This window comes from Hemitrygon akajei, chromosome 3 (genome assembly GCF_048418815.1).
Source record: "Hemitrygon akajei chromosome 3, sHemAka1.3, whole genome shotgun sequence".
Classification (NCBI taxonomy): Eukaryota; Metazoa; Chordata; class Chondrichthyes; order Myliobatiformes; family Dasyatidae; genus Hemitrygon; species Hemitrygon akajei.
Window position 1 is genome coordinate 74,162,466 of NC_133126.1, and position 27,580 is coordinate 74,190,045.

General features: G+C 37.1%; 1 protein-coding gene across 1 annotated transcript; it reads right to left on the reverse strand.

Moving 5' to 3' along the window:
• Positions 1-235: 235 nt before the first annotated feature.
• katnbl1 (katanin p80 subunit B-like 1) lies at positions 236-27,580 on the reverse strand. Its single transcript, XM_073040138.1, has 10 exons — positions 27,402-27,580; positions 22,370-22,503; positions 11,983-12,026; positions 8,987-9,266; positions 4,226-4,341; positions 3,955-4,005; positions 3,778-3,867; positions 2,797-2,901; positions 2,203-2,296; positions 236-881 (listed from the first exon to the last, which is right to left on the reverse strand). The coding sequence occupies exons 2-10, from the start codon at positions 22,487-22,489 to the stop codon at positions 849-851; spliced, it is 933 nt and encodes a 310-aa protein (XP_072896239.1). The 5' UTR covers positions 22,490-22,503; positions 27,402-27,580; the 3' UTR covers positions 236-848.

Below are 27,580 nucleotides of genomic sequence, written 5' to 3' on the forward strand. Positions count from 1 at the left end.
ATGTCATAGAGAACATGTTAATTGTCTGCACTGATATACAGGAAATTTCTGAAAAGCTATTTATTCATGATTCAAAGATATTCTGACAGGTACGTAGATAGGAAGGATTCAACAGGATATGGGCACCTTGCTTTGCGACGGCTGGGTCAAAGGACCTGTTTCCGCAAAGAAAGCAAATGCAAAAGGTTCAACAAATAATCTTTCATAAGAAAGCTATGCAAATGTTGTGAATGAATACTATGTAAAGTCAGAACATTTATTTAAGTGCAAACTCACATGAAATGTCTATTTTAATGGTACAATTAAAAGAATACAGTACTATGCACATTTTGTTAAGGTCACCTTGCTGACATGATTAGTAAACAACTGCATGCTCAACTATGGAACTTCACTGAAATGATAACTTACTGCTCTACTGTCATTTGCAAACTTTACAAAGTTGAATCAAATATACAGAAAATACATTCATAGTGTCCAAGTGCACTGAAGCAGCATTTCAGTGGCAGCTGATTGGCACTGGTATGACAATATTGAAGAACACAGATCTCCTGTCCAAGTTAGGCTGTATAAATCTGGAAAGTAGAATAGTGTCACTTTGTCAGCTCATGGAGTCGAGTTAAATGCTGCTTGGCTAATAAACCACTTCAATATGAAGTAGCCTCACATGGTTCAATAGTGGTTTTTAGAACATTCTTAGCAATGAATGTAGTGCCGAGCTACTGTTGATTACTCCCTGCAGTGCTGGTCTCCCAAACATTTCAACAAACAAGATGATTTATGTGGAGTCGTAAAGCAGATGTTACTGCTGATAGTCTTGGAAAATAAAGTCCCCTGGATGCTGCATATACTTAGTATAACTGCTCCAGGTATGTTCCCACACTCTGCAGAAACAAAAACATTTTCAAATCATTAAATTTTTCCTTGCATGAGCCTTGGAAGCTCATTTTGGAAACAAATCTGACTTAAGTATAATTAAAACTAAATGGATGTGAGATAGCTGTGCATTACTGTCTTAATAAGGTGACATAGTTAGTACTTTCACAATTGGCAATTTACATATGTATCCAGATTCTATAGGTGGAACTGCAAAATATATATTTTGTCAATTTGCAATATTGTTGGTAACTTAGATAAAAACATGTTTACCCATCTTGAGATACATTTCAAGACACATTCTAAATGATGTACCTGTCTGGTACAAATCATATTGAATTGAAAACTGACATGCAAAGGAACAGAAATAATGAACAAATCAATCACACAAGATAAAACAGCAATACTTAACTATCAAAAATGTTAGAAAAACCTATGCTATGTAAATAAATTGACACCTTGAAGGCAAGTTATTGCTACTACAAAATGTGACAGTTGTGGGCATAAAGTTTAGGACTCCTGAACAAGTTCTGAACTTTTGCTCAACTGATCACCAGTCCTAGGCTAACTGCTTTCTGCAGTGAACAGTGAAAATCAGCAGGAGAATGTACATTTCTAAAGATTGCCTAACACAATAATTGGAAAGTCAGATTTTTAAAAATTCAATTAATTCAAATATTAAGTAGCTTTTGAGGATCTTTGAATGTTTGTGAATGTGGGTTGGACTTTAATTAGTTCTCAGAGCAATCCTTAGGGCAGGATTTCTACAGATTTGGTGTGATAAATGCAGTGCCTCAACAATATGCTGCAGTCTTGTCTTACTTCAGATGCCACAACAGTAGGTGCAGGTTCCAAGAACAACTGAGCAACTAACTTGAAAAGTCCAATGGTCAGTGGAAGATCAGTGCCAATTTTTCTACTTTGGAATACTTAATTTTATGTGCACACAAGACTAATTATGTCAAAGTTAAATAATTTTAAAACCTTTTTGATTCATTTCTAAACTGTAAGTGCTGTTTCACAACCTTATCTTTCTTTCTCGACCTTCATTTTGCTTTCTCTACCTGGAGTTAAACCCAATTTATTATTCCTGCTTCAATTTACTCAATTTACATTCTGTCCATCTCAGAGCAGATTCTTCAATTTGATTGGCTACAGTTTCATCTTGCCCTGTTCACATGTTCCAGAAATATAGAGAGCACTCTCTAAATAATTGCAAATTCAAAATCTCAGAAAAGGTTTGTGATGAGTGCTTAAGGGCACTGCCTCACCAATGACCAGTAGTTAAAACTGAATAAAGCAAAGATACCATTAGCAAACAGTTCTTACCTTAGCTACTTTTCCAGTATATCCTGGAAATGAAGATAAATGATAGCCCTGTTCTCGTAGCTGTCGTAACTGATCTTTCATAATCACAATGTTTCTGGAAGAAATATATAATTTTAAATTTCAAATTTCTCTGGTTAACATAGTCAATGAATATGTTTAGAAGAAAAATTACACTTTAGTACTTAATATACCAATCTGGGGAGAAGCCTTTAAATAATATATTCTAATAGGCATCATACAACTATAAAGAATGAGGCTGAAGAGCCACAGATGAATTCTCCACAGAGGCCAGCCATAAATGATCAACAATTAATACAATAACTTCCTTTCAAGTTTTTGCTACTGTGGAATAAATTCAGTGCAATATAAACTCAATGACAACAGTAGCTAACTGAGGGTCTGCAAAAGTTTTATGCACTGGTGATTGCTACCTGCAATTCAATAGGAACTTAGTAAAATCTACAAGCATGTTTTCTTTAAAATCCGACAGAAAGACATTTTCTACAAAGAAAGGATTTTTTTGGGTTTGATTGGCAGAGGATATTTAAAGAAATGTTTCTATGTTTATTTAAAAAGGCAAAAGTTTTTGCTTACTGGTCTTCTACATTGGTTGCATCACTATTTTTTGCATTTGCGGATAGCTCTGGCCACCATCGCTTAAGGACAGCCCATAGCCAGTTCAAACCAACGATCAAGTATCTGCAAAACATTTTGATTTATTGTTTGAAATATATTAGCAAAGATATTTACTATTACACATTTTAACAGATCATGAAACAACAAAGACCTTTCTCATAAAATTTGTGCGTTGTGATGATAATCAAAGGTAAGCTGAGTCTGAGCTTTACATTAGTCCAATACGTGCAAATTAGATGAAGTTTGCTTCTGTGATCACTTGATTTGATATTCTGTAGGTGTTATATTATTCATTTCCCATGGCAATAGCGCGCGTTGTGCTGATGTGGTTCAGGTACAAACATAGTTATAAACCCTGCAATGCAAACTACCACCTACTGATCGAGCCCCACAAAGTAAATCTTACCTCACTACCTAACTCCTCAATAGTGTGGAATTTCTATTGATTTTTGAACTCATTACCCCTACAGACATTAGTCTGAACTTGGTCTAACCCATGAAATTTCTGGTGCACTATTTAACTAGACAGAAACTGACTGGAGTTGCCATAATGCATTCAAGAGCAGATCCTGGTACTTACACCAGCCCAACAGATATCATGCAGCTGCTGTGCACACCATATTAGGTTCATGTATATTTCATGAATAGAGGCAAGTGATCCAGTCTGGATTTCTTAAAATAAGCAACTTAAATTTGTAAAGAGTTACAATTAAAAATAAAATGGTTACAATTTAGTTACTGATGAGTAAACAGAATTGTCAGATCTAATTTCTTTCCAAAAACCCTTCCATTTGGGTATTGAAAAATATTGTCAACTAAATCACAGTCAGCTTTGCAAACTATCTTTACAAGCAAAGTGAATTCTCCTCCTTGGTTTTTCAATCCCCAACTCAGAGGCACAACGTAAAAGCTGTTTTCTACAATTTTAGATATACTTACTCTTCAAACCTGCTTCTTAATAATTCTTGCACCAACGGTAATAGATCAACACAACAACCTATGGAGATGCTTTCTTTCTCTTCTTCCAAACTATAACCAAAAACAAGATTAAAAATTACTTGACTAAACCACAAGCATCTTGATGGTAAAAATTAATGATAGTATGTGAAATATTACCTCTTTGTAAGTACAGGCAGACAATCTGCAACAACGGCAGTGTCCCGTATTCTACAGATAACAGAAAGATTCAATGTCAAATACAAAAACGATTGAAACACTAAAATAATATCAATATAAAAGGTGCACTATTTCTTACAGTTCTGATATGCTAATTGTATACTGCATTCAGGCATAACAATGAAGATTTCATGTGTTATTATACATTTGTATTGGAGAGGAAACAGAACCCAATGTGAAAGATGAATAAAACATGGTGAATGACAATTACCTGACCAAATAAGCTACTAGCTCACTTGCACTTTTTTGCCAGAAAGTCAGAGCCACACTAAGTCTTAGGTTTCTACCAAATAGCACTTGTGTCATAGTAGCATGATCCTTGGAAATCTGCAATAGAGAATCAAACAGCAAGATTGACGATTTGACAGAAAAACGTTAACTTGTGCATTTTTGCTCCAGAATCTATGTCCTGTGGAAAAGTAACGACAATTTACATCGATCTTGAAGAAAGCCCCCTCACAAAGATTTAGCAATTGCTGTGGTGAAAAATTTGTCTTGTCCAAGAACTTTCTAGAAATTGATTGAAGGGTATTCAATCTATTGTAGAACAGAGTGACCTAGGAATAATGGTGCATAGTTCCCTGAAGGTGGAATCTCATGTGGGTAGGGTGGTGAAGAAAGCTTTTGGTATGTTAGCCTTTATAAATCAGAGCATTGAGTATAGGTGTTGGGATGTAATGTTAAAATTGTACAAGGCATTGGTAAGGCCGAATTTGGAGTATTGTGTACAGTTCTGGTCACCGAATTATAGGAAAGATGTCAACAAAATAGAGAGAGTACAGAGGAGATTTACTAGAATGCTACCTGGGTTTCAGCACCCAAGTAACAGGGAAAGATTGAACAAGTTAGGTCTTTATTCTTTGGAATGTAGAAGGTTGAGGGGGGACTTGATAGAGGTATATAAAATTATGAGGGGGATAGATCGAGTTGATGTGGATAGGCTTTTTCCATTGAGAGTAGGGGAGATTCAAACAAGAGGACTGAGTTGAGACTTAGGGGGCAAAAGTTTAAGGGTAACATGAGGGGGAATTTCTTTACTCAAAGAGTGGTAGCTGTGTGGAATGAGCTTCTAGTAGAAGTGGCAGAGACAGGTTCAACATTGTCATTTAAAGCAAAATTGGATAGGTATATGGACTGGAAAGGAATGGAGGGTTATGGGCTGAGTGTGGGTCAGTGGGATTAGGTGAGAGTAAGCGTTCGGCATGGACTAGAAGGGCCAAGATGGCCTGTTTCTGTGCTGTAATTGTTAAATGGTTTTATGGTATTAGATAAAGGATAATTCCTGTTGACTTCCACTAGCCAATCAGACTGAATTATTCACACAGATAGCAAATCAAAAACAATTTTAATTAACAATTCAGAGCCTAAAGATTAAAATAAATGCTTGAAAACAAGTAAGTATCACAAACCTTTAAAAATAATGAACTATATTTAAAATTTGGTTTTGCCCGAAATGTTGACTGTTTACTTTTTTCCATAGATGCTGCCTGGCCTACTGCGTTCCTCTAGCACTTTGAGTGCATGGTTTGTAAATAATTTATATCCATATCAATTCAAAATGATTTCTCACTGTTCCACTGAAAACTGCAGTCCAAGATTAGGATAAAATCCCAAACTGTCAATTTCACAGATTAATGAAGGTTGAATTTCACCCATTTGTACCATGACAGCTAAATTTGCTTATAGTTAATACTGTTTAGTTTCTTCATCCTTGTCTCTGTTTCATCTTTTAAAAACCTGAATACAGGTTGTAATTAGAGGAATGCTTGAGAATATTTCTAAGACCATTTTATTTTTTCAATGCATTAATGTTTACTAATTTAATAAGGAACAGTAAATAACTAACTACTACTTATGCAATGTATGTTTTGTTCTTTACTTTGAACCATCCAATAACTTCCTCTATTAATTGGCTCAGATTTAAAATAGTTACTTATGTAATGCATATTGAATAGGGATTAACAAAAAACTCAAGTTTACATGTGGTACATGGAATAACTTTGGAATATTCTCCATACTATCATATTCAACCACAACAGACCATACCACACAGATTTAGAAATAGCCATTTATAACAACTTAATGGATGGTTTCTAGGAAGTATTAAGCCCAAAGGCAGTAAAGTAAATAATGCTGACTTTACATGTAGGTGAAGCCAGTCAAAAAACACAAAGCTAATTGCAGAGTTGTCTGTCATTTCATCATGCTCCGAAGGCAATTAGAAGAAACACCAGTTAAGTAAATTAAATGAAGTTGACAGCTGAAATTTGATGATAGCAAAAGTGTTACTTGCTATTTCCTTGATTGCAAATGGGAATCAGGAAATAACTTAATATATGCTAAAATAGTTTGAAACCTAGATTTGCCGCTTCTGAAGATTTGCTCTGTAAATGCAATGCATAATGTGACATAAACAAGAAACAGCTAGGTCTGAACACTAGTTGATTTCAAGGTAGCTCACCTGAACAGAAGACTACGGTTTGATTAGCGCAATGTTCTGTGTGGTGTTGGTTTTGAGCAAGAATGAATAAATGATCATTGCCAGTGGTCAGAGTTCAGAAATAACTGTGTGGATAATGACAGGAACAGACCAAGATTGGTTGCAATCATTACCTCAGCATTCTTGCCAATACCAATAACATGTAGTTCTCCCTCACTACTATCTTTCTCCAACTTCTTCAATACTGTTTCATTACCTAGTCAGTATTGGGCAAGCAGAAATTTCCTACAGATATTAGAAAGATAATTCCACTATAGATCACGTTTTGCTGGTCAGGACAAAATTTGTCATATACCATCTTAAAACAGAAGAATGGCTTAAGTATTCATTAAAAGGTGTTTTCTTTTAAAGCAAGTTCTCAATCATCTATACCAAAACCTAGTCATGTCTCAATATGAACTGTGTTGGACAAGATTATCCATTTCAAGTTCATTATAATAAAGATGATGTACACATAGTAAACCCTGTATGTGAGTATGCCACTTAGTCCCTCAAGCCAGCTCCACTACTCAAAAAGAGAATGGATGATTTGACTGCAACTTTTAATTCTGCATTCCCATCAAACCCATGGAAATATTTCAGTTTGGTTCTTATCAAGAATCTATCCCACTCTGCCTTCAAAGTATTCAAAGTCTCTCCTTACACCATCCTTTGAGGAATGGAGTTCCAAATATTCTTAAACAGGGATTAAAATACCTGCTTCACCTCCATCATAATGGAGTGGACCCTCATTTTTAAATAGTGATCCTTACTCCTAACCTCTACAACAGAAGAAATGCTCTACGCATATTTTCAAAAGCCGCATGATCTTGTGTTTCAATCAAATCACAACTTGTTTTACTAAACTGCACTGAATACAAAATTTGCCTGTTCAACCTTTCCTTGTAAGATAACTCATCTATTCCAGCTATCAATCAAATCAACCTTCCCAGAATGGCTTCCAGTGCATCCTGCCTAAAATAAGGAATTCCAGATGTAGTCCCAATAACACCCTATATTTCTGCAGTATAATTTCAATCATGCCGTAATTATTTTGACTAGGAAAATACAATGATATTGTTAACTTCCCTTATTAGTTGCTTACTTATATAGTAGTGTTGTGAAAATTGGACACCCAGATCCATCTGCATCTCAAAATTACAGAAGCTCATAATATTTATATAATACAAGACCATAAGACTAAGATAAAGTAGCAGAATTATGTCATTTGGCCTATTGAGTGTGCCTCACCATACAATTGTGGCTGAGTTTTTCAGCCCCATTCTCCCACCTTTGCTCCATAACCATTAACACCCCCACCAATCAACATACTTATAATTTTTTCCTGCCATAACAATTTCTAATTTTCCTATATTCCAGTTGATAGATTTTTGTCTAGCAACATCCATTTATGTAAACTGTGAAAGGTTAAGGCCCTGAGCACTGATATCATTGTGTAATCACTTACCACAATTTAATTTATATTCGCTATGTAAATTAGCCAGCCAATCTTCACTGGACAGTATGGATTATAATATTCACTGTTGTGGGTCTCCAGTGGTGTTTGACCACATACCAGTGCAGAAGGAATCAGAATAGTTCACTTCATAATAACTGATGAGAAACCTATAAAACTAAAAGTAAGCTGTACTATTAACTTTATAAACAAAGGTTTATACCAAACCTTTATAAATCATTGAAAAGGCCAAGGTAGCAATAATTTTCCTAAAAGCAGGGCACACATCAGAAAGGATGTCAAGAATTTAGAGGGGGTGCAGTAGGGCTACACTAGAACGGACCTGGAATAAGGAACTTTATTTGAGTGGGGCAAAAGTAAGGAAGAAAATGCCTATTAAAGTCCTAGGGCTTTACAGGATGAAAAGCAGATCCTTTGGCCCAAATCGTTCATGCTGACAAAGTTGTCTAATGGAGCTAGTCCATTTGCTTGCTTATCCATTGTCCTGTTCCATTTAGTGCAGACTTAGTTGAAGTTCAAAGTAAGTTTAACTTGTTAAAGCAAATCCACTTCTAGTGGCAGAACGGTCAGTTACCAGAGAAGACAGACAAATGACTCAGAAAACCACAAGAGGAATGGGGGGGGGGGGGGGGGGGGGAGTTAAGATGAGGATGCTTTATTTCTCTTTATACACAATGGATTGCTTAAAAGATAGTGAAAGTAGATTCAGCAATAATTCTGTAAAAAAATTGGATAAGTGTACCCAAAGAGGAAACATTTATATGGGTTTCCAGGAAGGTGGGAAACAGAACCGAACAAAAACAAACTATTTTGTACAGGCTTAGACTGATGACAAGTCTCCAAAGCTGCATTGTTCAAACATTCTGCGATTGTAACCCATTTCACAACTGATGGAATGTTGTACCCATCTGCTTTACCTTTAATAAAAGGGCTCTCCACTCAAAACACTTGCTCAATTCCAGAAAGAGGCATAAATTAAAAACTTTGTAATGTGATAACAGAAATAGATATCCTACCTGTGCAAAATAATCAGCATATGTCACAGAAGTACCGTCAGTCTGTGAAGCAGGAAATTCACCAGAGTTCAGCTGTGAGTTGCGATTGTCATTACATACTTTAGGTACAGTTCCTGAACATAAAACTTCATTTTCTTTATTTGCCATGTCACAGCTCCAAAAGCTTGGTCGCTGCTTTTTGATGTCCACGTTTCTTTGGACTCGATGTCTAGTTTTCTTTTTAGAGCACACTGCTTTGACTGTTTTAGGTAAGGTTTCCTCGGCTTCTTCAGTAGATGATCTGTGGAGACAAACCCAGTAATGCTCAAGATTATAGTTTATAAATTCCAGGAAATGATATTCAATAAAACACATGAAGTGAAAGTATTTCTATTGTGGCCCTTCTCTACTTAGAACTACAAAAATAACAAAATCTTCTCTCCCATTTCATTGGGATGGAACACAGCCACATAATCTTATGGTGGTACTTTACTGGTCATTGCAGAAGCACTTCAGGTGCACGTGAGTTTCTCTATTTGGAAATGTATCAATTCAAATCATTGATTTTTCCATTGAGTTCTAAATCAGATAAATCAAATGCAAACTATACAGTGGTATTAATGGTTCATTCGGTTTATTTCTATTATGGAGTTCTAAGGACAATGTTGGTATTTAAATGTTTATTGTGTATTTTTTATATATTTCTCACCATCATCCAAGTACATTTCCAGTTGAGAGGCTGAGTAAAAGCAGTTGGTAATTTTTAATCAAGTGGAAAAAGAATGTATTGGGACATTTCATATTTTAAATAAAACAAAGAACTACTGGAAAAACGCATGGGGTCATTCAGCATTTATAGAACGAAACTGGTTTTTGGTTCTGGGATGCTATGTCAGAATTGAACTTAGAAAGGAAGAGTCTGAGATGGACCTTGTACGGAGAAGAGCAGATGGAAGCTGGCTGTAAGGACATTTGAGTTCTTAAGTGCACCAAACAGCAGCAATGCAGTTGAGAAGAGTTTGGGGGATGAGTTCCAAAAGGTAGGACTGAAACAGAGACTATTCCATTTGATCTGCAAAATGACAGGTATAGCTTGAATCCAGGTGAGTGCCCAGCTACATCTTAGATTGGAAAAAAAAGAGTGAAGTTACACGTGAGGAGAATTTCATACCCACAGACAATGGAGCAGAATTAGACCATTCAGCCCATCAAGACTGTCTGCCATTTGATCACAGCTGATATATTTTCCCTCTCAACCCCATTCTTCTGCTTTCTCCCTGTAATCTTTGATGCCCTTATTAGTTCAGCCAAGCAAATAATATGTTCTGATGGATGGGAACTGGTTGAGCCTCTATTCAAGGAAAAAGCAGGCCCTCAGACCCCTTAGATGTGGAACAGAAGTGTAGTGAGTCTACATCCCTGGTGAAGGTGAACCAGTTAGGACCAGGGAATTGGAAACTGTTGAGGTGGCAGAGGACATCCAAAGTGTAATGGATGAAAGCAGGAATAAATGAGAAAACACAGAAGAGAAAGAATGGAGTCAAATTAAGAAGAAATAAGCTTAGTGATCAAAAGCAGGAGTGAGCAGGCTCTGGCTATAAACGAGATAGTGACCTGATATCCAATGGTGGTGTCTTGGACTAGAGGGAGGTATGACAGTGTGTGAGAGCTGAAAATTGGCTGCTGCAATTAGGGGTCAACAGACTACAATAGTGCCATTCGTCAGTTTTGATAATGACCTGATAATAATTGGGTTTGGTTCTTGGGGTACCTAATTCTTCAAATCCTAGGGAGATAATCAGAATGAGTGGGTGGAGTGGTAAAATTAAGGCTTGCAACATTTTATCGGCCAGATTGAGGAAGTATAAGGCAGAGGTGAGAGGTGTTCAGCTGATTGAGAATTCTGCAGTGGGGAGAAAAGGTCTACCATTTGGCATAAGGACACGTGTCTAAAGAAATAGACAAGGCAGAGGTGACATGAGAAGAATTCAATTTCCCATCATTTGCTTAAAGAGTTGCAGGCCAGAAACATTGATTGTTTCTTTTTCCATAAACGTTGCTTGACTTGTTGAGTTTTCCCAGCATTTTGTTTTCATTTCAGATTTCCAGCATATGCTTTTGTTGATTTTCATTTTGGATTTCAAACTTGGTTTCATAAATGACATTGCAATGTTGTGGGTGTCTAAGAGAAAATGCTAGTACTCTTAACAGCAATGACAAGGAATTCTTTGCGATTACATTCCCCTTAACAACTTTTCATGTGTGTATGGCTTTCACTTCAATACCTTCATGCCTTATTTCACAGTAGAGCAAGTAGTTTCTGTACTGAGATAAAAGGTACACCTTAAAACCTGCTTATTCCATCAGAGTATCCAAAGAAACTCCAGAGACAATTGAGAGATTTGAAGAGACTTCAATATCTATCTCTTTTCCTGCTGTTTGCAAATTCAGTAGCAGGTTAAATATTGAAAATTACCTTAATGCAATTTACTTTGGGGGGGGGGGGGGTTTGAAAGGGTGGAAGGATATGGTAGCTTCCACTGCATGCTATAAAGGGGGATTTGAAGATTTTGTAAATGCCTAAAGAGATGAGGAGTAAGAGTTTTCCTGTACAACAAGACCTCTACCCAGCTGTCAATTCCTTCATTGCTGCTCTTGACCCTCCACCACCCCTCAGGATTTCATCATCTGACAAACCAATTCCAACTTGTTTCTCTAGATTACCAAGCTACTTCTTAGTACTTGTTTAGCTCTGGAAGCTGTGTGCTAGCAAAAATGAGTCTTGGCACCAAAATATGGATCTACTTTCTTATATCCGATTAACTTTAGTGAAATCTGTCCAACTAATATCGTACTTTAGTATATAATATTGTATATTTCTATGTATTAGTGATACAGCTGAAAATCATGTATGAAGCTAAATTCAGTCAAAATATGTTGTCCTTTTAATTAAATTTACAGGTGGTTACATTGTAACTGAAGATCAGGGTCATCAAGCAAAAGTTAGGTATTCTTACCGAAGAATCTTAGGAGTCGTTTCTTTACATTCCGAAAGTTTAACCTGAGAGAAAAAAAAGACCTTATGAATTTACAGATTTGAGGCAGTAGCTTCCTTGGTTACTTTTCTATCCTCATGTTTTAAATGTGTTACATTACAAAGAAAATAAACAACCTGACAGACATGGAAAATTGGGAAACTAAAAATAATTTTGCAAATATGTGGTTTTCATAAATGGAGCATACTGTCAGTTGGATCCGCTGTCTGTTAGAGCCATAAATAAATGGCACTTCAAGAATTTTAAGGGAATTACACAAACTTTGGAAATTATAAAATTGTGAAATTTAAGTCCCCCTGAGTGAACATTAATGAAAATGAAAGTTTAGATTTTGTGTTTCAGAGATTTGCTCTCCCATCAATAATCAACTTTTAATGACAACTGCGTATAAAGTTGTAGAAAGATTTATTTTGCTTTCGTTTGGGGGGGTGGGAATTTTTTGTAATTACGTAAAATACGAGCACTTCATTAAACAGCACATTCTGACAAAACACCAAGAAAATGCATGGCTGGCGGATTAGTATCAGGTAGCCAAGCTTCCACTGTATAATTAAAAATAATATGAGAATATCGATACAGCTTCCAAAGACACACCATAATTTATGTAGAAAACTAGGAATCTTGTTTGAAATTCTAAGATCCAAGTACAATGAATAGCCTGGTTTACTTCAAAGCAGTCGATAACTGGTCTAAGTTTGGACAAACACGTCCTTTTTAAAATAAAGACCATTTAATATTTGAATACTTTGAATGAATGACACTGTTCTTTAAATGAAGTTTCCAGAAGTATTGAATACAGATATGCTAACTGCACAGTAGCCTTGTGTTCTATTTTTCATGCATATCTTAAACTGAACTTATAATTCATAGAACTTTATTTCAAAATGTTCCACATGAATGCTATCATATTAATTCTTTAGACATTAAGTTGGTTTATGTATTCAGGAACAGTGAAAAAGTTTTGCATGGCATCCATACAGAAGATTTCATATTATCAGTGCATTGCATTGAAATAGAACAAGAAAAAAAACAATGCAGAATAAAGTTAGAGGAGGTTTTGTTCCTCTCCCCACTGCAACCACATAGTTTCTATTGGATCCTCTAGTATCTTCCCACATCCCAAAAGCACTTTAGTTGACCAATGTAAACTACTTAGTAAGTGGAACAGTATTAGATTCTGGGGTTTAGTTGAGAGAAAGTGGGAAAAGTTAAATGGGTTAGAGTATGGTTAGTAGGTAAGTGGTCCTTGATGGTCACAAAGTACAAGTTTCCAGACTATTGTTGTGACAATCTTTGTTTTAACCTATTAGAAGATAGGTTTAATCCTACAAACAAGGAAATTCAGAATTATAAGCCAATCAAAATTCAAAACACCACACACTTGAGGCACGGTAGGATATTTAAAAGTTGGAAGTTAATCAAGGGGTTTCAGATTTCAAAGATGGTGCCAGCAAACAATCCAAGGGTGACATCCTCCAGATGGATCATGAAACTATTACTTTCACTTCTTATGTCTTATTTTTCTTTCAAATGTGGTTCTGCCACTGTTGGAGCATGCGATCTACATTTTGGTGTTGTGCTTTTGGGCTGATTGAATGATCTGGAGCTCTGCTGTCTCGAGGGTTTTCCATGAGGTTTCGTGCAAGTGGTGTGGCCACGGCCAAGAAGCCTGGAGATTGGGCACAAGCCCATGATTGACTCCAATCTCACCTATCAAAGCGCTGAGGAAGACTGAAATAATCAAGGCGAGTGCGGAGGTGGAGCAGGTGTCCAGCCCCTTACTCACTGCTACTGGAGGAAGGCATCTCTCTCTCCCCACCCCCCCCCCCCCAAAGCAAGGTATGTGTTCAAATTGACTCTCTCTTCCTCAATGCTGTCAGAGGATGGTGCCAGAGTCCGAGTCTTGCACAAGATTTAATCGATACGGTTTGTGGATTGGATCTGTAGTTCACATTATGATGTGTTTCTGGTCGCTCCTTTTTTGGTATTTTGGGCAATTTTGAATCAGGGCAGCCTACAGATAATGAACAGAGCTGAACTGAATATGCTGGACTCCTTCAATTTTGGGTTTTATATTATGATTTTTTGCTCATTTTTTGGTTGCCATTTGTGTGTTTTTTTTGCATGTGAGGGGAGTGAATTGATGTTTTTCTTTGAATGTTTTCGATGGCTTTTCTTTGTTTCGTAGCTGTCCGTGGGGAAGACTTATCTCAGGGTTGTATACTGCATTCACACCTTGATAATAAGTATACTTTAAATCTTTGAAAAAATCTGAGAGTAAACATAGTTATATACTTCTGTAGGTTTTTTTTTACAGTATTTGCTTCTGCCCACTGTGCTGTTAATATCACTGTCTCATGAAGATCTCGTAACAGAAATATCCATCATTAACAATCCCCATCACCTTTTTTTCCATTACTACCATCAAGGTGGTGGTTCAGGAGCCTGAAGATATACACAATGTTTTAGGGACAGCTTCTTCCCCGCTGCCATTAGATATCTGAATGGACATTGAATCCATATACATTACCTCACAACCTTCTTTTATTTTTTGCTCTCTTTTTGCACTACTTATTTAATTTTGTCTGTATATGTATAAATACAGTTTAAAATTTGCTATTGCAATGTACATCTGCCGCAAAGCAACATATTTCACAATATCTGCCAGTGATATTAAACCCGACTGATTCTGATATTGCTCCTTGATAACAAGAAAATGAGTTATGCAAAATAGTGCTAAAACGTTATTAACCTTCCCATGTTAGGTTGTTCTTTCAGTACAGAGACGTCAATACTGAAGGACCCAAATTTTAGAAAAAGATTAAGGTACAGATTCTGTCACTATCCAAAGTGATCTTGTCTTTTGTGTGCCCTATGCGTTATCCTGGGAGCTAGCCATAGATAGGAAGACAGTATTTACTGAGCATTCTTAGTTTCCCTTCAAAAGGAGGTGACAGTTCACTTTCAACAGCTACAGTCCAAACATAGTAGTTGGTTATGATATAACAAATGACTTGCTTGGCTATCTTAAAAGGGCATTAAGATCAGGTAGGCCTACAGATAACAAAGGCCAGACCAAGGAGACATGGAAGCTTTGTTCCCTTAAATAACACTAATGGCTAGTAGTGACCAACCGATTTAAGCAACCAGCCTGGATTTAAGCCCAAACTGGTTTTATTGAAAGACAAGGTTTTTCATGATCTAGCAACATCATAAACACCTTAAAAGAGGAGTGAATAAAAATAAACAAAAACAAGGAGTGGATAGATGATTACATCTGTAGTTTTTATTTACTTTTCATAAAGAATGGCTTACTAATCTTTGATTGCACTGGCCTCTCTGGCATTATCAGATCCATTGGACAAGGATTATGTTAATAGATCAATTTTGTGATCATAACTACTAATAACTATTTTTGAAAAAAGTTCCACATTATTAACTGCATTTAAATTCCACACCTATAGAAAGATTTGTAAAAACAAGAAATAGTGAAAATATTCAGCGGGTCAGGCAGCATCTACAAGAGGGTGACTCAATGATAGCTTGAGAGTCTCAATGGAAATGGCAGGGAGGGAGAGAGAGCAAGATGCCTCTATACTGGGAAAATAAAATGTAGATTACTTTGCACAACACGATTTCAATTTGCAGCAGTAGCCATAACCTTCCATTTACTCGCCGTTCCATTTCCTACCCTACACTGACCTATCTGTTCATTGCCTCCTGCACTGTTACAATGAAACCCAACGCTAGCCTGAAAAATAACACCTCATTATCTAGCTGGGCACAGTGCAACTTCTGGGTTCAATATCAAATCTTCCAACATTAAATATTCACTTTGTTTCTGTCTGTTTCAGAACTGGCCTTTCATTTTTTTTTAAAAAAGTCATCATTTGTGATTTTGACTATTTTTCTCTATTAGGATCCCTTTGTCTGCTGGCTATGCCACATAACCCTGCCATTAGTTGTACATAATTGTAATAGCTATATGTACAAGAGACAGAAAAAAAATCTTATGCTTTGCATGGCTTCCACTGATTATTTCACATCAGTACTTTGAGCTAATACAAGGGAAAAACAGTAACAATGCAGAAAGAAGCATGATGTGATCCAATTAACTCATCTAATTGCACAATACAAAAACTCACCCTATCCTAATCTACAAGTCACTGAGCAATATAGCATGGATACCAGCCCTTCAGCCAAACTGGTCCATTCCAATGACATTACCAACCCAGTTAGTCCCAATTCCCTGTGTCTGGCCCATATCCTTCTAAACCCCAACTCTCCATGTACTTATCCAAGTTCTTCTTAAATTATTCTATCATACCTGCATCAAACACTTATGGCAGCCCATTCCATATACTCACCAGCCTGTGCATGAAAAATTTGCTCCTCAGGTTCCTTTTAAATCTTTCCCCCTCACCTGAAATCTATGCTCCCTAGTTTTGGACTCCCCTATCCTGGGAAAAAGACTTACTGTCCACCTTATCTAGGTCTCTCATAATTTTAGACATTTCTGCACAGTTAACACTCATTTTCCACATTACAAGGAAAAAAGATGTAACCTGGACAATCTCTCCCTACAACTCTTTAGTCCTGGTAACATGCTTGTAAAGCTCTCTGTGGTGTTTCCAGATTACACATCTTTCTCATAAAAGGGTGACCAAAACTGTACACAGTACTTCAAGTGTGGCCTCACCAATGACTTCTACAACTGCAACATAATGTCACAACCCTATACTCAATGCCCTGACTGATGAAATCATTGTGTATACCCTGTACTACCACCCAGTCTACCTGCAACATCCCATTTACTGGAAACTAAACTATTTTGGCTTTTTTCTAGTTCTGATGGTCTCAGACCTGAAACAGTAGCCATTTTTCCTTCCTCAGATGCTACGTCACCTGCTGAGTGTTTCTAGCATTTCCCATTTCAATCCAGATTTCCAGCATCTGTAGTTTTTTGATTGCCATGGCAAGATTTGAACTGTTTTCTTGATTGGTAGACCAGTGTTCTGGATTAGAGATTGAAAATCAAAAAATTCAGATAGTAAAATCTGAAGTAAAAACAGAAGTGCTGGAAACATTCAATAAGTTGGGTAGCATTCATCCTGTGGAGAAAAGAAGCAGAACTGCATTTCTAAGAATGATCATCAGAACTGGAGAAGTGATCCGAAAAATACGAGTTAAAATTTCAAAGTAAATTTATTATCAAAGTACATATATGCCACCATATACTAATGAGATTTATTTTCTTACAGGCATTCACGGTAAGTACAAAGAAACAGAACAGGATCAATGAAAAACTACATATAAAGACAATCAATGTGCAAATGACAACAAACTGCAAATGCAAAAAGAGCAAAATAATAATAAACAAACAAACAATAAATATCAAGAACGTAAATTGTAGAGTGCTTGAAAGTGAATATATAGGTTGTAGAATCAGTTTAGCATTGGGTGAGTGAAGTTGAGAGCCATCCTTTCTGGTTCACGAGCCTGATGGTTGAGGGCAAATAACTGTTCCTAAACCTGGTGTGTGGGACCTCAGGCTCCTGCACCTCCTCCTCAATGGCAATCTTGTACTCTCAGTCACTTCACGTCATGGAAACTGGCATAAGCACCGACCGGCCTGATAAGCCCTATAAAGCTCAGGACAGACTAACTTTAACGAGGAGGTATAGAAGCCTGAAGGCACACACTCAGCGATTCAGGAACAGCTTCTTCCCCTTTGCCATCTGATTCCTAAATGGACATTAAACCCTTGAACACTACCTTACTCTATTATATATTTCTGGGTTTTTTTGCAGGATTTAAAAAAAATTATTCAATATAAGTATACTGTAATTGGCTTATTTATAGCTTTTTCTTCTATATTATATATTGCATTGGACTGCTGCTGCTAAGTTAACAAATTTCACGACACATACTAGTGATAATAAACCTGATTCTGATTATAATGAAATGATATTTGCTGTGACCTGTTGTGATGGTGGGCAAATTGAAGTGGATCTAAGTCACTCCTCAGGCAGGTGTAGACTTGTTTTATCACCAACCTCTCAGAGTCATAGAAAAGTACAGCACAGAAACAGGCCTTTCAACCCATCTAGTCCATGCAGAACCATTTAAACTGCCTATTCCTATTGATCTTCACAGGTACCATGGCCCTCCACAACCCTACCATACGTGTATCTATTCAAACTTCTCTTAAATTTTGTAATAGTTTAAGCAAAGCATTTCATCACAGTGGATGTAAGTGCTACTGGACGATAGTCAATGAGGCAGGTTCATGTTCTTCTTGGGCACTGATATAATTGAAGCCTGCTTGAAGCAGATGGGTACCACAGACTGCCCAAGTGAGAGGTTAAACACATCAGTGAACACTCCAGCTAGTTGTTTAGCACAGGTCTTCAGTACTTGGCAAGGTACCCCATCTGGGCCAAATGCTTCCTGTGGGTTTACTCTCCTGAAGGATGATCTCACGTTGGCTTCAGAGACTGAAATCACAAGGTCGTCGGAGGCTATGACAGTTCATGAAAATGCCTCTATGTTTTGTCAGTCAAAGCAGACATAAAAAGGCAATGAGCTCACCTGGGAGCAAAACCTTGTTGTCATATATGTCACTGTTTACAGGAAGTGATAGCATTCAAGCCCTGCTACAGCTTACAACCATCCTCCTGTGATTTGTTTGGTCAGGAATTACCACTTTTCATGTCAGATGGCTTTCTGGAGGTTGTAGCTGGACCTCTTGTATTTTATTTGGTCACCAGACCTGAACACCACTGATCAGGCCCTCAGCATATTACAGATCTCTTAGCTCATCCAGGTTTCTGGTTGGGGAAGACTCTGAATGATCTTGTGGGAACATACTTGTCCATGATTGACTATAAAGTCCTTGGCAACCATGGCACATTTGTTCAGATGCTCTAATGAATTCTTGAACATGGCCCAGTCTACCAACTCGAAGCAATCCTGTAGCTGCTCCTCTACCTCCCTCAACCGCCTCCATCGTTTTTACCCCTGGAACTTTGCTCTTTAGCTTCTGCCTGTATGCATGTAGGACAGGCAGATGATCAGATATCCCAAAATGCATTGGAATGGGAGGCATTCTTAATTATAGAGTAATAATGTCGAGTGTATTGGGACCCCTGGTGCTACATTTTGTTGATAATTGGGCAGAGATTTCTTCCAGCAAGCCTGATTGAAGTCCCTGGCAATGATTTGAAAGACACTGGGGTAGGGTGTTTCTTATCTGCCCATCGTAGCATTCAACACAAAGTGCTTGCTTAACATCAGCCTTCAGTGGTATTTGAGGATTTCAGGATCACAGAAGAACTCTCACAGTAAGTAGAATGGATAGTATTCTGTCATTAGGTGTTCCAGGTCACAAGAACAAGACTGCTACGTCCAAGAACCACAAAGAGTTTATGATGAAACATAGAACTCTCCCACTTCTTGTACTTTAGGCTCATATTCTAATGAAGATTCAGAGTTTTGAAGTTTTCAAATAATTTAGCTTCAACAGGCATAGAAAGGAAGTTTCAAGTTTTCATTACTGTTGTCTTTGTATAAATTACTCCAGCTATAATTCTGAAGTTTTTGACTTTTGGGCTGCAAACTGGCATCAAAAGAAACAATTTTGATCCACTCTAATGAATCAATTAAATCATTTTAACCCTTCATAAATCTTCACAATACAATTATCAGACACTCTCATGATTTTATTCTTGCATTATTCTGGCAAATACACTCAGTGGTCACTTTATTAGATATTTACATTAACGAGCAAATGTATCTAATCAGCCAGTCATGTGGCAGCAACTCAATGCAAGAAAGCATGCTAACATGGTCAAGAGGCTCAGTTGTTTTCAGACCAAACAACGTGAAGGAGGGTGACTTAAATAAGCACACGTTAAACAGTAGCAAACAGCAGAGCATCTCTGAATGCACATGTTGAACCTTGAAGCAGAACACGAACATACACCCATTGTCTACTTTATTATGTATAGGAGATACCCAATAAAGTGACCACTGAATGTATATGCCATACACGTTGGCACTTTAAGGACAGAGGTGATGTGTTTAGATTTGAATTCCATAGTTTTAAATATAGTCTTGACAAAAAATTGTTTGCCTCTAAAATAACTCATATTTTCTTACTTCAACTCATTTGATCAAGCTAAAAATCCATTCACCTTTTAATAATTTTTGTATTTATCTCTTAGCCTTAAGTGATGTCTACGGACTTGTAAATTTCTCAGATTCTTTTCAGTTCTTTAGTTTTACAATTCTGACAACATCTTCATTTAGCTTATCTAGCTCTGAGTCATTGGACTAAGATTGAACTCCTTCAGCCATTTTTTTTTAACCATTAATGTATCACTGTTCCTTTCCAAATGTCTGACCCATTCTTCATTACTTGCTCTACCACCCAAATCAGTGAATTCCATCTTTCACATCAGTAATAAATATAGCAAGGGAAGCCCCAGTTTAGATCACTGCGGGCCAACATTAATCTCAGTCAGTAGATTGCATAGACATTATGTATTTCCTACCTCCAAGTTAAAAAGTCATTAGCAATTCCATTCTTGTTACTATTTGCAATTAGAAGCTTCCAATGCATTCTGGAACTTCATACTTAGCACCCATAATTTCTCTTTGAAATTATGTTATTAGAAACTTCAAAATACACAACTTGATCAGTTGTACAGGTCCTTTCCAGTTTACTAAAGTCCAACTTCTGACTTGCGTTGGAAGGAGCACAGTAGGATTCATCCTTTAAATCTATTTGCTTTTGATTTGTCTAATTATTTCATTGTTTACAGGTTGTAGTAATTAGTTCCAAAGGTCTATAATCATCAGCTTTTTCTCTTCCATCCTTCTGAATAATACAAATATTTGATAACTTTACAGCCTAAAGAAAATTTTGAGATCACGAGTCATTCCAAGATCATTAACTAAAGCACTTGGTTTTCCTTTTGTCTGCTGAATATATAAAATATATACAATTGGCCCTCCTTATCCGTGGGGATTGGTTCCGAGACCCCCCGCGGATACCAAAAAACGCGGATGCTCAAGACCCTTATTTAACCTGTCTCAGTGCGGTGGACTTTAGGACCTGGTGGAGCTCGGGACCTGCCGCCCGCAGTGTTTCTGTTCCGTTGACAGAAAATGATCACCATTGAAAATAAAGTGGAAATAAAGTGATCGGAAAGAGGTGAAACACCATTGGTCGTTGGAAAAGCGTTAGGCCACAGTCCGTCAATGATCGGAACAATTTTAAAGGATAAAGTGAGAATAATGAAGCATGTGAAAGGCCTTGCCTCAATGAAAGCTACAATTATTACTAAGCAACGCAGTGCTTTAATTATTGAAATACATATGTTTCTTAAGTGTTTTATATGCATAGAAAGGTAAAATATATACAATATACTAAGACAAATGTTTGACTGACACTAAATAATACCGGGTGTACCTGTTCCGACTTAAGAGAACCGTTTTTTAAAAAATCGATCCCGATCTGCCAGGATGCACATCCTCCCATATACTTTAAATCATCTCTAGATTACTTATAATACCTAATACAATGTAAATGCTATGCAAATAGTTGTTATACTATATTGTTTAGGGAATAATGACAAGAAAAAAAAGTCTGTACATGCACAAAAAACAAGTGCTGGAGACAGAACTTTTGGGTTTTCCTGATCCACGGTTGGTTGAATCCACGCATGCAGAACCCGCGGATAAGGAGGGCCAACTGTAATTTGTTTAACGTCACTTCTAATTCACTTTTCATATTGCATTTGGTGCTTTTTATCAAAATGCATCTAAATCAGTTCCCTAAGGAAACAATGCCATGAATATTATCATTCAAGTTCACCCGTTATAGATATTTTGTAGTAGTTACAAGGAAAATGTTAAAGGTTATGCTTCAATCAGAAATGACGAAGTGATAAAAGATGACAAATGTGATTGAGGCACCATACACTGCTAGTCTATACACATAGACAAGCGATTTATGGTCTTCACTTGTAATCTCTATAGACCGGGAGCCCATCATTGCCTGTACAACATCTGAAGCAACTGAAGATCTGGACATCATGTTACCCGGAAGTTACAGCAAGGACCAATGAAAAACAATGATAAAATTCTTAATGTAGAATGAAGAACCTGTAGGTTACATCATAGCATTGGCTACAGAAGAAACTGGTGAGAAAGCAAGCTTTCATACCATAAAGCAAGCTGACCATAGTGGAAAAAGGAAACTCATAACCATTGATCAAATGAGTTTTCTCACAATACAGTATGTGCAATATTGTGCAGTCTTTTAAATATGCATTTTCCTCACCTTTTTCATAGTCTCATCGCAATCAGAATGCATTCTTTTACCAAGTTGCTTCTCTTCAATAAGTTCATCCTCCACTGCAAATAACACACCTTGCCTGACATTTTGAGTTCTAGATGCCATAATCACTTGCAATCCTAGGTTGGAAACACATGAGAATATTTAATATATACTCATCCCTTTAGCTGATTCCCAGAAAAGTCAATGAATAATGAATGCTTCTTGTGAACAATGCTATTCTTGATTTGCTTCTCTCTATGGCCCTTGATCCTGGGATATTCAGCTTTCTTACAAATGGCAAAAAACTACTGAGTTGGTCCTTTTGGCTTAATATTATCATTCATTAGAAGTGCCTACTATTTATAAACTCAAATCTTCTTAAGACGCATTAAGTGTCACAAAAATAAAAAGAAAGGAAGCAGCTAGTATTAGCTTTAGCCAGATGAGCCAAGATAGATCAGCAAGCACAGAAGCAAGCAGGGTTAAGATCGCCTGCCTAGCTGTAGGTACAGTTGGAGAACACTGGGCCAGGGATTTGCAACAAGGTAATTTAAGAAGTTAAGGCACAATATTCTAATGGAATGAATGACTATACGCTCAGGGATAAATTGGATGCTGATGATACCCAACCAGACATCTTTTAAATGCCAGATTCCACTCCATTCTGATATGAAGCTCATATGCTCCACTCTTCAGTCCTCACTAGCCATTAACTTCAGAATATTTAAAACAAATTAAAGAAAAAACATGCTAACTGTTCCAAAACATATACCTTAAACATGGATTTGAAAGAACGAATAACTGTCCCTCAATTTAATGCCATCAGATACATCAAACATTAAGCATCATCATCTGGGGTTTTCTCCCTAATTAACCTCATTTTGTTCTTTGGAGAAAATTAAGAGGCAAGAAATATTACATCTATAAATATTTTTTGCTCAGATTAACCACCACGGTGGTGTTGCTGATGATTCTTCCATTGTAGTAATTCCTTGCTCATATGACTACATACACAGACATGGAATGGCAATTTTAGGAGATCAATTAAATAATTAACATTCACAAGAACTCAGCTAAGCATAGGGGAAAAAGACAAAATATTGTGCAGATGCTAGAAATCTGGAGAAACACATACAAAATGCTGGAGGAGTTCATCAATGGAAGGAGATGAATAGTTGATATTTGGGCCAAATCCTTTCATCAGGACTGGAAAAGAGCATAAAAGCTAAAAAGGGTGGGGACAAGCTGACAGGTGAAAGAAGCAAAGGAGTGAACAAGATAAAAGCTGATAGGAGAGGACAGTAGCCCATGGACTGAAAGGAAGGAGGTGGCGAACAAGAGGATGGAAGGTGTGGGTCATGGAAAGATCTTGAGAGTGAGGAAGTTCAAAGAGAAAGTGTGAAAAGGCCTGAGATACAAGGGAAAACAAAGAGAGGAGTAGTTACTGGAAGTTAAAGAAATCAATGTCTTACCGCAGGTTGGAGACTACCAAGATGAATGAGGTGAGACGTCAAGTTAGGTAGTGAGGTTGATCGAGCAACAAAAAACTCAATGGGCTAAATTACTTTCATCTGCATTCTCAGAAAATATGAGATTTGATCCACTATTTAGCTTTGAGCATTAATAACTGTAATATTTCTTGCCTTGTATATGGACTACTTCCCATCAGATTCAATCTTCATCTGCCCTTTACTCTTCTACCAATCACCTTCCTGTTTCTCACACCATTTACACTTCCCCTCCCTCCTCCACCTGCCCATCTTTCCCTCTCACCTGGATCTGCCAGCCAGCCTGTTCTCCTACCCACCCCCTCACCCTTTTATTCTGGCTTCTGCCTTTGTTTTTCTCAGTCTTAATGAAGGGGCTCAGCCGGAAATGACAATTATTCATTTCTCTTCATGATGCTGCTTGACATACTAAGTACCTCCAGTCACTTTAAAGGAAAAAAAGTATTAAATAATGCCAGTCAGCTAAATTTGCATATTTTTTTTTACCCTATTGAAAATTCCAATCCCACTCAATTTTCATTCAGGTACAATAGCACTACAGGAAGCACGAGAAGATGCTCTTTGATACAAGAGATCTTATACCACCACTTAAAAAAAATACTCCCCCCACCCACCCCATAACCTTCACTACTATTTATCCTTCAACCCAGGATATTTGGACATTAAAACTTCACTGTACTATGCTTGGTTCTATGCTTCCTGCAAAAAACTACTCTTTAATTACAGTTGGGCTCTTTGGGCCATATTCAAAATGCAAAGTGTGCAAATAAAGAGCACTTTTTCTTTCCTTTTTCATTGCCATGGTAAATGGCAGATCTATTAAAGCTTAAGCAGACAAGACAAGTAATCCCGCGATGCTACACAAAGTGTGAAATGTTTTCAGAACTCCATAATGGAACACGAATCCATAAAATTCTGAAACTTTTAATGACCTTTTGAATAGCCGCCAATTGAACTTGTTTTGAAAACTGAACAAGTTACCACATTAATCAGTAATGCAAATTTAGAATATAGTTACTCTTTTTTGTCTAGCACCTTTAGTAATCAAGTGAATAAAATGCAAAATTACTTTAATGTTTAAAAAAAGCAGAACACTAATATGGTTAATGTTGATCTGCCTTCAGATGAAATTCATATTCCACATGTACATGGACAATGTGAAATTGAAGAGAGAATTCCACATTAACTGAATGACTGTCCATCATTTTGCAGCATGGACTGGAGAAATTAAAAAGTAAGAGGTTAAAAGCACTCAAACAATACTGCAGGGAGCCCCTACTAAGAATTATTGAAGCTATGTACAGTTAGAAGCAATCATGTCTACAGATCTACTCCTTCTGAAACTTCTATTTCATAAAGTGACATTGTCTGCTTTTTCACATTATAAATTACTGAACAGTAATCAAAAGCTAAGTATCTGAGATGAAAGAAGGAAATAAATGTCACAAGCAACATAACTCTGAAGATAGAGTTAAAATTAAATTGTTTTCCCTCTTCTCCACTGAGCAAGTTGTTTCTACTCTTGACTATCTCAAATAAAAACATAATATGTTGCAAACATTCAGCATATCTGGATGCATCCACAGAAAGAAAAACTATTGTTTCAGGTCCAGGACCCTTCATCAAAACTGTCTTTCTACAGACTGCAGACTTGATGAGTGTTTCCAGAAATTTCTATTTTTATTTCAGATTTATAGAATCTAGAGTTTTTTTCATTTTCATTGACTTAAGTTTTGTAAACTTGAGTGGCATCCAGAAGGTTGTTGTAACAAAACATTTACAATCATGTTTTTGTCTAATGTGCTAGCTAAGCAACAGCTTAACAGAGAACCAGTGACAGTCAGCAATGCCCGGGTACTATGCTTCTCATTCTGGATTTCTAAACCCATCACAACTTTGCCTTTCCTAATCTATGCAATCTCCTTCAGCCCTAAACACAGAGGTATTCACACTTCCTCTAACCTTGATCTAGAAAATCATTACATTCAAGAGCCACTCAAACTTTTTTCAAAACTTCCCATTTCCATAACTGTTTCCTAGTGTTTTTATCTTCACGGGATTGAAACCAAATATTTGATCAGCCTTCCTTATTGAATGAAACACTATGATTGAAGGGCCATAGAGTTCACTTTTATACAGAATAATGTCTAATTCTGATGACAATGCTCCTGTGAAGTGCATTTACTAGTTGTCTTAAATTAAAAGGGTACCATAGCAAGCTGGTATTGACACACAGGGAGATGACTTTTGAACTCTACTCTCTAACCCCAGCCACAAAATTAAGGTGAGAGAAATCTCCAGGATGAATGTAACTTACATTATGTTCAACTCAATATATTTAATGGACATATTTCAGCTTTCAGATGGTGACAGAGCACTACACACTTCAAGTTAATGATACGTTAAACCAGCAAAGGAAATCGCCCACAATGCTGAAAAATATCAACATTCATCTATCTGGAGTTTTTGAAATTACATTGCATTCTAAATGAATTTATCATTAAAGGTGTTTTTAATTAAGTGTGTGAATTTAAAGTTGTCTTATAATACAAACCTGTAACAGTGATGATATTGTTAAATTCGAATATACTGTGCATTTATAGTCTCCCTTTGCATGGATGGAAGGACAAATATTGGAATTGGTGCAGTTTAAATATGCAGGATTAGTGCAATAATGGTTCACTAAATAGATTTCTGGATGAGATGTTTGTTATATGAACAGTGATGAGTGTAGATAAACTGCATTGAATTTTGAAAAATTGAAGTATTATGTCATTAAGACAAGGTTCTGAGAGATTTGTATAGGCAGTTATCACTGGTATTTGGGCAGTTTCAGGCAAGGGATCAGCTATTTCAAAAAGAAGTCAAAGCTTCCTTTGTGCAAAGGGTTTTAAACCTTTGGAAAGCTGTGAATGCATGAAAATGAAAAAGTAATATATGCCATAACAATGATAGAAGAGGCGGCTCCTTGACACCTAGACCTCATTCATATTCCGAAGTCCTTAGAAATTGAATTCACTATTAATTTACAAATGCAAAGCCACTTTCAAATACTCAGCTTGGTTTTATGAAATGTATATGCATATATACGATGTATATAGTGATTAATTAACTTTGTAAAGAATATTTTTTCTATCTCAGCAATACCAAACTACCCGATAACACACAATCTCTCTGTGACAACATTTTTTCCCATAAATTCTCTCACAGCCACTCCCATGCAAACAAAATGGATCCAAATGAATGCAGACTCGCCGTTGATGGGGCGGGTCCTTCAGTACCATTTGAGATTTGTCTCCAACTTTAAAAATCAGTAACGTTGTGATGTTTTATAAAACAGTTGAGGCACGCCAGACGTGGGTATCAAAAACGTTTTATACTGACAATAAGGATTTCTCCCGGTACAAAGGGTTTATACAGCTCCCCAAAGAAATTCCAATGGAAATTAACCGGCTCATTCCCCACAGCTGAGGTGTCAGTGCGGGGCCTCAGGCTCGGCACCCGCTACAAGGAACACGGCCACTCACCCTAACATCTTACAGCATTTCACCGGGGTCTGCCAGTTGCCAGAAACTGGGCCAGGCGTCCTTCTGACCCCGCCGTTCTTCACTCATCCAACCCTTAAGGATGGGCGTCAGTCACCGCCGACCTACCCCTGCGCCATTGAAAAGAACCCAGAGCATCACGGGATCGCTCTGCTCTTCCA

Bases quoted from the DNA above. Each gene is read 5' to 3' on its own strand.
- katnbl1 (XM_073040138.1), bottom strand. From the start codon at position 22,489: ATGGCATCTAGAACTCAAAATGTCAGGCAAGGTGTGTTATTTGCAGTG. The intron at 2,297-2,796 runs GTAAGCAAAAAC...TATTTCTTCCAG, and splicing joins GCAACCAATGTAGAAGACCA to AAACATTGTGATTATGAAAG. The intron at 882-2,202 runs GTAAGAACTGTT...TTGTTTCTGCAG, and splicing joins ATACTGGAAAAGTAGCTAAG to AGTGTGGGAACATACCTGGA.